The sequence below is a fragment of the Centruroides sculpturatus genome, unplaced genomic scaffold, assembly GCF_000671375.1.
Source record: "Centruroides sculpturatus isolate CEXI.00-Female unplaced genomic scaffold, Cexi_2.0 scaffold513, whole genome shotgun sequence".
NCBI classification, from domain to species: Eukaryota; Metazoa; Arthropoda; class Arachnida; order Scorpiones; family Buthidae; genus Centruroides; species Centruroides sculpturatus.
The window spans coordinates 87000-99088 of NW_019384769.1; the positions used below are offsets into that span (position 1 = coordinate 87000).

Below are 12089 nucleotides of genomic sequence, written 5' to 3' on the forward strand. Positions count from 1 at the left end.
ACTAGATTTTATTAATGATTGCTTATAATAGGTGAATTACATTGATAAAACATAGTAACAACTGCAGTCATAGGTGCCATTTCGTGCCAAGTATACTAGCTTTTATTATTACAATAGGCATTAACTACATAATAAGTAATTTATAATTTATATGTACTTATATTTCATGATTAATATAAAGAGCAAAAATCTAACAGAAGTACAAACAACTACTATTAAGCTTTTAACAATTCTATGTTTTACGTACGAGTAAATAGTAGTAGTGAGAGATATTTCTAGAAACAGAATTTTAAACAAAAATCTTAACACGAATATACAAAAGATAGGTGAATGTCGAAGACAATCCATTGTTTTATAATTTAGTAATTTCTGTACTTTCTTTAAGATAATATCTATTTTTTGCAATTTTGTATAACTCATTCATTGAAGTTACTCCCGTGTTCTTTATCAAATTATAAAAAGTACCATTTACGTTCTTGAGTAATGCATACGGCGAGTCGAATTCTTGTAGTCTTCCTGTGTCTATTACCTAAAAATTTCAAATGTTTTATTAAAAACTCTTATTTATTTTATACTAGAAATAGAAAATTCTTACCAGAACTCTATCAGAATCGATGACTGTGTGTAATCTATGGGCTATTGTCAGCACTGTACAAGATTTGAACTTTTCTCGAATTACTTTTTGAATACGGGAATCGGTGCTAAATATAAAACAAATAGAAAACTGTTTTAGATATCGAATTTAAGTATTAGCATTAGTATGAATCGCAAACAATAAAAATAAAAATAGAAAATGTAACTTTAAAATTTTATATTAAGAAATTTTGAAGCAGCCGCAGACCGCGTGTAATAAACAAAATATACAGTTGCTATGAGAGATTTCTTGGTATTGAATTTCACAAATTATGGATAATAAATTGCGCTGCATTAATTAAACGGAATGCAACTTGTGATAGGTTTGCCAAATAAATTGCCTTATGAAAAAAACATTGATCAGAAGTAGATTTCTTCCTGTCTGGGTTTAACTATGACTGGAACATGTGGATACAACTAAATCTGTGTGCATTCGTATAATGTTTCTATGTTTCTTAATCTATATAACACGGCGAATAATAGTGACAAAAGACTATTTATTTTCGTGGAATATTTACACCGGAACTCTATAGTTGTAAACAAGACTCTGCCAGATGTTTTTGTTTGATATGACTATAAGATGCAGTTACTGGATCAATGCTGTTAACAAATTTTAACATTCTTATATTTCAGGTGTTAGACAGGTGAATAAAACTCAGATAAATTTATTAGGCTTGTTTGTTACGCTATCTCGTAATTGGCTACGATCGTGTATTTGTTATAACTATAAAGCTACCTGTGAAAGAATCTAAAATGTGGTGGCAGCACTGATTCAATAACAAACTCTTATTTCAATATCAATTAGTGTGATCGAAGATTCGAGTAACAACTCTCATTTCCTCGAGACTAGCGATTGTAACGAGAATGCCCATGTACTGTATATATAGTTCAAAAATAAGTAGTCTTTTGTCATCGTTTGCAATCCTGTTATATATAACAGTAAACACAATAACATTACATGAATATGCACAGATTTAGTCGGATCGTGTGTTCCATCTATTGATAAAGCAAGACGGAACAAATCCTTTACTGATTAGGTTGAAATAGAGACTCCCGTGAACCTATGTTTAGGCCTAATCTTGTTTTGACTTCAGCTCTTTAATTGGTTGGGTTATTAATGGCAAAAGATAAATGTTTTGATTTATTCGTTATGTTTTTCTTTTGCAATTACAAACCTTTACATTTAAACATATTAAATTATGTTTAAAAAATCTAAAAGAAAAAAAGCAAACATCAAATAGACAGAAAAATATTTCAAACCATAGCTGTTAATCACAACACCAACCATTCAGACCAAAAATCCTTAATTAAAATACATTCTTACATCATTGCATCTTCCTACAGGACATCGATGTCACGAATACATGTATTTAATATTACCTTTAAAATAGGTCGTGAGTGGGCAAGCAAGAGTTCAGTAGAAGCCGAAATGTAGGTTTTGCAAAATGCATGAAAGCCGCAGTTCTGTACTTTTTTATTTTGTACCGCAGTTATGTACCGCGATATTATTATATAATATAAATATAATAGAAAACAAATATTATTTTTTCAATAAACATATTTTCTAGTGATGCCACGAATAGTGATTTTGCCGAATACCGAATACCGAATATTCGGCTATGCTCTTGGCCGAACCGCCGAATATTCGGCGGCCGAATGTTCGGCAAAATATGTGTACATTTCGCGGGTGATATGTCACGACCTGATACATTACGGTGGGTGCGGTGGCGACACTGCGGGCACATTTGTTTTATTTGCGAGTAGATCATGTCACAACATGCATTATTTGTTCATTGTTACATCAAATTGCATTACTAATTATTACTAAAAAATATCACTGTATCACTTTATATGAAAACTGTTCGCCTAGATCGGACGGCAGACCTTTACAAGTGGTGGTCAGCAAACGCAAAACAGTATCCAAGCCTGACAGAATTCACTAAGATTTATCTATCGTCTTTCAGCAGTAGTGTATATAGTGAGAGGCTATTTTCAGAAGCAGGTATAGTTTATGAGGAAAAGTGCAACAGTTTGCAATCAACAAATGCTGAAAAAATTGTTTTCATTCATTACAACTTACCACTGATAGATTTTAAGTATTAAATGTAATAATTTTTGATTAAAATAAATACATTTTTGAGTAATATGTGTGGTTTTTTTTTCATGATTTGGTATTCGGTATTCGGCCGAATGTTGCGTACTATTCGGCCGAATACCGAATATTAAAAAAAGTAGCCGAATAGGCCGAATACCGAATAGTAGCCGAATATTCGTGGCATCTCTAATATTTTCACAAAATTGTGAAAATAAAATTGTAAAAATAGTAATAAAAAGCAGAAATTAACACTGTCAGCAAAAGCCGCATGCGGCTCTCGAAGCTTCATTTGCCCATGTCTGAAATAGATTATGAATCTCAATATCGATATCATTTGAACTTCGTTCTTTACGTCCCGTGGACTACAAAACATTCTTTTTTTAACTCGTCGTAGGTTCATGTAATGCGGACAATAAAAAAGTGAAAAATGCTATTCATGATATTTTGGAATTACTTCGCATAATATATCTCTGTGAATACACCCGAATTTGTTTTTCGATACTCAGAGCAATAGAAAGGTTTCTAACCACTCAGTCTATCGTCCACATTGCCTTATTATCAATCTAATAATTATTATATGAAACGTCTATCTATCTCATCTTTATCTGTGTCAACCAACATTACAGCCAATCTCTATGTACGAAATGAAAAATATCGCATAATCAGACAGTTGATAAATATTAATATGTGAGTTATCACGAATTATTTATAAATTCTTAATTTAGAGATTATTGTAAGAGAAACTCTACGCAAAACGAATTAGAAAGTCAAATAATTTATACTTAAATTTACATAATTTTAATTTTGTTTATTTTAACCTTTTATCTATATTGGATGTCGCTTCGTCCATGACGAGAATTTTATTCCGGCGAAGAATCGTTCTGGCAAGACAAATTAATTGTCTTTCTCCCACGCTGAAATTTCGCCCTCCTTCTGATAAATGTGTATCCAATCCCCCGGGCAATTTATTGATAACTTCTTTTAATTGTACCTTTAATTAAAACATTTTTAAATTGTATAAATGAAAATTGTGATTATTCATTAAAAGTATTAAAGACGAATGACAAGCAGTAAATTGTAATATTTATAATTACTTCTAACCTGTTCTAATGCCTGCCATAGCTGATCTTCCGAATATTCATTAAAAGGATCGATGTTCCTGCGAAGAGGACCGGTAAATAACATTGGATCCTGAAAAAATACTCAGATACTTATTAATTGTTCGACTTTAAAATTCGTTCTTATACGAAATTAAATGCATCGAATTATGACATAAGTAAATATTCAAATCTGTTTTATCAAAAGTTATCGTGAAAGACACACGGTGCCTGTATTCGTAACGCATTAGCAGTGTTATAATTGTCTTTTTCACTTAATTAAACCGATTTTGGTATAATTGAATTTTATATTTTGGAAATAATTGCCATGAAATTAGTTCGTTCACGTAATTTTTGTTATCAGTTTTTTATTTTTAGTAATTCAGTAATTTGTCATTAATTTGACAATTGTTAGACCAGCGTAGTACTAGATAATAAAATATTAAAAATTACCACATGTTTTTGTTTCTTGTAACCTCCACTATGTTATATGCCACCGTCTTTGTAAAAATTGTTATAACATTTTGTTATAGTATAAGCTAATGAACAAACTTCCATTTGTTTTTTTTTTTTCATTTTGTGTAAGACTGAACATTTAATTGATATGTCATCGCAATATTTGAAACATTAACAAATTACAGATCATTACCTTAACTGACAAATGTGATTTTTTCATACCATAGTAATTACAGAAGTGTATATCGTCGGCCTTAACTTGAATAGACAGACATGTGTCGTTTTCAACAATGCCACAATCAATGAAAACGATTAAATGTGCCGCTATTACAAAATTTGATCGTGGATGCATTGTCAGTCATTTAATTTCTTAAGTAGCAACGATTCCAAGATTCTTAAAAGAAATTGTATCAAAATATACAGTATTGATGAACATATCAGTGCCCACCAATAAGCAAATTGTACAGATAAACATATCAGTAAGCGCATAGTGGCCACCCATATATGATCGATGACTTNACATCGGAGTCACTTAGAGGTGGTTCGTAATAGAAATTTAGAGGTGGTCTGGGTCTTTTTTCTTCTATTGGAGAGAGATTTTCCTCTGTAGGTTCATTTAGGTCGTAGCCTGTCTCGATTTCGTTATCGGAATTTGTGACTTCTGTATCCTCTATATCCTGAGCTGTAGGAGTTGAATCAGTGTACTCTCTCTCTATATCGATTAGGGTATAGTCCTGCGTTGGATTTGCTTGGTTTTGAAGGTCTTTGCCCCTTTGGTTTTCTAGGAATTTTACATCACGTGACTCGATTACAGTCATAGTGGTAGGGTCGAATATTCGGTACGCTTTCCTACAGGATGAGTATCCCACGAAGATTCCTAGTTCTGCCTTTGAGTCAAGTTTACTTCGCCTCATTTTGGGAATCCAATAATATGCCTTACAGCCGAATACCTTTAGATGTCCTATAGTGGGTTTTCTTCCGGAGAACAATTCCTCGGGGGTCCTTTTCATGTCATTTTGGGTGGGTGTCCGGTTACGTACATAAGTGAAGCAGTTCATTGCCTCAGCCCAAAAGTTTTTTGGCAGTTCCGCTTCTATCAGTAACGCTGTAGTACCCTCGAGAAGAGTTCTGTTAGCCTTTTCTGCCACTCCGTTTTGAGCAGGGGAGTAGTAATTAGTCAGTTAATGGTTAATACCCTTGTCATTTAAAAATGTCCTTAGGTTTTCGTTAAGGAATTCTCCGCCGTTATCAGATCTGATTTGTTTGACCTTTCTCGAAGTTGTGTTTTCGACGTTTTTTACGAAGTCTATGATTGCTTCCGCTGTTTCGGATTTGGCCNGTTTTGATATAAGGAACCTATAGCTGGAAATTTGAACTAAAGTGTCTACAGCGGTAGGAAGTGCTTGACCGCCCTTCACTTTGGTAGCTATCCTTCCGTCCATTAACGTCATGCTATTGCTGCGGATGTAAGACTGTAAACACACAACTACAGTGGTCTAACTGAGCCTGTGTACAGGACGTCGTGTACTTAGTGCCTGTCGTTCTTCAGGTCACCCCCTTGCATCCACTGGCGCTGTGCTGTAAACACACAGCTAGTCAATGTGAGTCAGTGTACAGTTGTCCGCTTATCGTGCTTTACGTACTGTGGATACGTTCTGGCTTCTTGGAGGGTAACTACACATTTGGAGAACTTGCTAATATGCATTTGTGTTATGGTGAAGCTCGAGGGAATGCCAGTGCAACATACCGATCGCATAGAACGTGCAAAGTGCTGTAGAAACGTTCTATCACTTTTCCAGCTATAGGTTTCTCATATCAAAACGTTCAAAATTTCATCCTCTACAATCCCCCAAATTTTTAAAACGTCGTTCTGATACACCCTGTATAGTATTTAAACGTCACTAGAAAATTTTTTACAATAGCATTTNAATGCCTGCCATAGCTGATCTTCCGAATATTCATTAAAAGGATCGATGTTCCTGCGAAGAGGACCGGTAAATAACATTGGATCCTGAAAAAATACTCAGGTACTTATTAATTGTTCGACTTTAAAATTCGTTCTTATACGAAATTAAATGCATCGAATTATGACATAAGTAAATATTAAAATCTGTTTTATCAAAAGTTATCGTGAAAGACACACGGTGCCTGTATTCGTAACGCATTAGCAGTGTTGTAATTGTCTTTTTCACTTAATTAAACCGATTTTGGTATAATTGAATTTTATATTTTGGAAATAATTGCCATGAAATTAGTTCGTTCACGTAATTTTTGTTATCAGTTTTTTATTTTTAGTAATTCAGTAATTTGTCATTAATTTGACAATTGTTAGACCAGCGTAGTACTAGATAATAAAATATTAAAAATTACCACATGTTTTTGTTTCTTGTAACCTCCACTATGTTATATGCCACCGTCTTTGTAAAAATTGTTATAACATTTTGTTATAGTATAAGCTAATGAACAAACTTCCATTTGTTTTTTTTTTTTCATTTTGTGTAAGACTGAACATTTAATTGATATGTCATCGCCATATTTGAAACATTAACAAATTACAGATCATTACCTTAACTGACAAATGTGATTTTTTCATACCATAGTAACTACAGAAGTGTATATCGTCGGCCTTAACTTGAATAGACAGACATGTGTCGTTTTCAACAATGCCACAATCAATGAAAACGATTAAATGTGCCGCTATTACAAAATTTGATCGTGGATGCATTGTCAGTCATTTAATTTCTTAAGTAGCAACGATTCCAAGATTCTTAAAAGAAATTGTATCAAAATATACAGTATTGATGAACATATCAGTGCCCACCAATAAGCAAATTGTACAGATAAACATATCAGTAAGCGCATAGTGGCCACCCATATATGATCGATGACTTGGAGTGGCAGAAACTATCTAGCAAAGCAACAATGTGGTGCACGGTGCATGTCGTTTCCTTCTGAAATCAAGTTGCATTCATGCTAGTACTTAAAGCGCAAGGTTCGGCATTATTCCTTTCCTTGTGCAGAAATTATAAAAACTGGACTTCTTCAGTGTAGTTTTAAATTGAGTGATTAGATAAATTTCAGTTATCACCTGTACCAGGCTGATGAAAAAATGCATATATAATATCAACCATATGAGGTTTTGACTTATTCTTACATGTTTTGTTCATGGCAGCGGTAAGTATGTGATAGTATGAAAAGCGTTGTCATAGGCCTCATTAGAACTATTCAAGTCCTTAAATATTTGGGTTTCAGAATATGATGACTGATTAGTCGCATATTTTCATGCATCATACAGAAAATCGTGCATTTCAGCAGTACAAAAAGCCATGTCGTTGTNTGTTTCGCTTCAGATTGGGATATTTTTCACTTTTCCTGCTCCTGTTCTCCCGACAATTCCTATCTGCAATTAATTTATAATAGAAACCATTTAACATAATAATTATAAGCAACTCTGTTTGAATTAGAAATGTTTTACCTTTTCTCCCGAGCGAATACGAAAGGTCAAGTTGTTTAAAACAATATTTTTATCTTTGGAATATTTTAAAGAAACATTATCGAAATGAATTTCTCCTCTTTGTGGCCAGTTTGAGGGTGGCCGTTTATTAGGCAAACTTTCGTATGATGCCTCTGATTTTAATTTGCTGTAGTTCAGTATGCGTTTAACAGAATTCATCTGAAAAAATAAAGTTCTATGAAATAAAACAAAGAATGAAGTAACAATATTTATTGTCCGGAGATACAGTATATATAAAATGTATATTTATTAAACTAACGACAGAAATATTTTTATAGGAACAAGTGCAGTAAAAGTTGTTTATATTAAGTTGTTTTCGTGTGAAATTATTTTTATTGTTGTTAAACCAGTATAATCTACTAAATGCTAACGTTTACTGCAAGTTTAATGTTTTTCTTGAAATATGCGTATATTACTTGTAAAAATTTATAACTTTTTAGAAGTGAAAAAGTTTTTTACTATTTCTGTATTTACTCTGTAACCTTTAAACATTTCCTTTTCATTTTTCGAAAATTTCTTATTCTTTATCGAATAACAATTGACACCAATGTTTCGTTAAGAAACTTAATTTTCCTATCAGATTACTGTAAATATCTAAAACAATTACAGAGAACTGTATAAATGTTTCAACATTTCTGCTAAACGGCCAATTTTGAAACAGAGATTAATCAGAATAAGAATTACTTTTTTACTTTTTGCGACGTTTTCACTTTGTTTATACACAGATTTTTAAATCGCTTTTAAAATTAAAAAATTTATTTGTTATAACCTTATTGAATGTATGTGGAATAAAACTTTAAAATTATTAATAATATACTAAAATACGTACATCTTTTATACAATATTTTTGTAACATTAGACAGTGAAATTTGTAAGTAGAAAGATATAATTTTTATCTATTAAAAAACAATGAAACTGTTAGTCTACAATAACATATATTAACATCTTTCGTTATTCAAAATTCTGCTGTTTTATGCAGTAAATTTAATCACAATAAATAAACAAAGGTTAATTTTAAATAACAAAATGTTTTCACTTTTATAGATATTACACTAGTGCAAACACAAACATTGCATTTGCACAAGTTTCTCATAAACAGTATACTTATAACAATTTTAGGTATTTTTTTCTTAAAAGAAATAATTTACAATTTCCTGTATAATTAAAATAATTGGAAGAAAATTGATTACGGGGTGATTTGAAAGAACTGTTTTACCGGTCTCCTCAATGTTTTAGTTAACTGCGAATCCAAGAATATCTTAACGAGTAGTATTTTTGAAAGCAAGTAATCTATATAACTGAACAGATGGCATTGTACTGTACATGCACGATCTATTCTGATAATTTTCTTGAAATCTATTTTCTGGTTACATTTATATTGCACAATAATTAATTATATTTCGTAAGTTTTCTGTGTTGTTAACATCACTACAAATTTTATTCTATAAAAGACAAAGTACAAGCTTGCTTTGAATTAAATTCAGCAGGAAATGATTTCATATTCCAAGTGTAACTTTTGAATGTCAACAGTGCCAGGTATTTTCCACTCACGATTAGTAAATTGTTTGATAAGTCACGAGATAAAGTCACACTGTATATTCAGATTTAGAGTCTGCTCTTTATATTAATGATTGAACAATCTAGATAAGTAAAGCTGTATGTTAGTAGAATAGAACAATGAGTTACAGGGAAATAAAAAAATGACTTCAGGGATATCTGAAGCAATATTTTGAATACACATTAAATAAGAAAAATTGAAAAGAAAAAAATTATAATAAATTATGAAAAAAATGCAGAAACAGAACATTTAGATGCACACAATAATCAATTTATTTTTTAAAAAATAAAAACATACTGTACTACATAAATAAATAAAGAATATATTCGTTTTCAGAAAACAAAGTGTTTTATCTGATTAAAATACTGTCTTACAGATATTAAATAAATATGTTTATAAATATAACACTAAATAAATTATGCATAATGTGGTAAGAAATGTGATTAAAATGTTGTAATTGTTTCAGTACATTGTGATAAAATTACTTTTCGTATACATTATTTATTCCAGATTAATACAATAAGGTCGTAAAAGTAAAAGATTTGAATGAGACGAAAGATTTCAAATCGCTTTATAGTGGAAACGAAATGAAAAAATTGTAAACAGGCAGTTATATAGAATTACCTCACTAAAAATTTTTTTAAAACTTGTTTCGCTTCAGATTGGGATATTTTTCACTTTTATTTTTGGCTAAAAATTGGCAGTTTCTAGAAAAATATTTAAAGTTAATATTGTACTGTGAAATTCATTATTATGTGATTTTAAGTCATATTAAAAAAATTTTATTTTTGATAAAAATTTCTTCGAAAAATAAGTATGAATGCCCTAAAAATGAAATGTTTTCGGTACTTTTTAAAATGATAATCTGTTCTTTAAATACTAATGATTTAATACTGTTTTGTATAAAATATACTTACTAATTATTAACTAAATGATTAATAAGATTTTAAAATATACAATACCTCAAGTATCAAAACAACAGCCATTTTCTCTTATCGAGCCTTATTCTGATAAAATATATTTCGCACAATACTAAGAAAATGTGTTCTGTATAAGTAACTCGTAATAAGAAACTCTCTTACAACAAATTTATTTTTTTCGAAAAATTCGATTTATCCAGGTAAAAAAATCTGGTTTTCATAAGAAATTTTAATTAATCATCATGTTTGTTTATAATTATTACCTGAAATTCCACATCAGATGTGTTCCTGATGATGTTTTGAAAATACAAAAATATTAATATTCCATGATTGATAACAAGTCCAATTTGGCTTCCTGCATCTTCTAAAGTGGCAATTATAAATTCACAGTTATTTATATTATTGACATGATGAATTTAAATATATTCACTCACCTGCATCAATTGAAACGGTGAAAATAGTAACAGTTATAATTAAGTTTATGTAACATACGATTTGACCGTATAAGGACATCCATCGATTTAAACCCACGAAAAGGAACCAAGTTGCAGTGTGCTTATCCTGATACTTATTAAACAAAGACTTGAATTTATTTTCAGCGTGGAATGCCCTAATGGTTGTAAGTCCGTAAAGAGATACACTCAGATGAGAAAATACTGGACTTCTCGCTATTAAAAGAAATATCTATATATAATTCAATTATTTAAGCGAAAATATCTTAAGTGCAACAAATATTTGCTTATTATTTTTAAGAAAGTAATTATTATGTAAAAAAATACACTTTACATTCAAGAGTATATTAAGCCAGCTGCAAAGATATAATTTATTAATTTTTAATATCTCTTAATTTAAATACAATCTGCCAATATCATTTAAAAATGTTATATAGGACTGTATATGTGAGGAACCGGTTTCGATTAGGACAATAAATCGAACGTTTAACGGCGGGAAGTTGGTGAAACTTGCTCACACTGTCAATGGATGGCTTAAATGAGGGAATTAGTAACGAGTGGGGAGTGCGATGGTTACGACAATAGGGCATTCGATAAATAATCAAGATAAGCATTCAATTCCAATTTTACAATTAAAAGATGTTTAATAAACAAATAAAATTTAAAAATAAATGGATATATAGAAAGTAACTTAAAGCGCATTCACTTAATTAATTAAAATGCTATTGCTATATATTGAGAGAATTTACAATAAATATTAGCATAATAACTCATTTACACATATGTTTTCGAGAGGCAAAAGTTGGGAACTAGAGATCAGACACAAAATCAATATGGCGACTTCTTTAAACTTATGCACACTGAGTTTGGCGGTTGAACTGTTTTTATACTAATATTCTCTTCCAATGAGAATTATGTATTTTGACAATCTGACGGGATGTCAGGATGAGTCTTATTTAGTGAGATATTTAGTAGTAGGAAAGAGAACGATCTCTCTCAGGGACTAACAGTCAAAAAAAAAAAAACATTTGTTCCGTGTTCTCCTCGACTTTTGTATAAAATAAACGTTTCGAATTTAAAATCGAAATATTATATTAATTTAAACTTTTATAAAAATACGAATTAAATATTCAAATTTTCACACACACACACACATATGCCTATATATATATATATATATATACAGGGGCGCCGCTGGCTGTTTGAACACCCGTATGCAATACCAATTATGCCGCCCCCTGTTTAACTACGACTACTTACGCCGAGCTTGCCAGAAAGGCTCTTTAGTGTTGTCTCATAAAGGTGTGAGAAAAGAAAAGAAATACTTTTTAAAGAAAAACTATTTATTATTACTAAGTTATTTT

At 30.9% G+C, this 12089-nt stretch overlaps 1 protein-coding gene across 1 annotated transcript in view; it reads right to left on the reverse strand.

The window, feature by feature from the left end:
- Positions 1–12089, reverse strand: part of LOC111628953 (multidrug resistance-associated protein 4-like) — a 110701-nt gene continuing 98612 nt past the window's right edge. Inside the window, exons 15-22 of the mRNA XM_023372813.1 lie at positions 10708–10941; positions 10537–10637; positions 7757–7954; positions 7649–7681; positions 3830–3919; positions 3547–3719; positions 596–701; positions 1–529 (exon numbers count right to left, since the gene is read on the reverse strand). Coding sequence (XP_023228581.1) covers positions 353–529; positions 596–701; positions 3547–3719; positions 3830–3919; positions 7649–7681; positions 7757–7954; positions 10537–10637; positions 10708–10941 — 1112 coding nt within the window. The 3' untranslated portion in view covers positions 1–352. The remainder of the gene's footprint in view (positions 530–595; positions 702–3546; positions 3720–3829; positions 3920–7648; positions 7682–7756; positions 7955–10536; positions 10638–10707; positions 10942–12089) is intronic.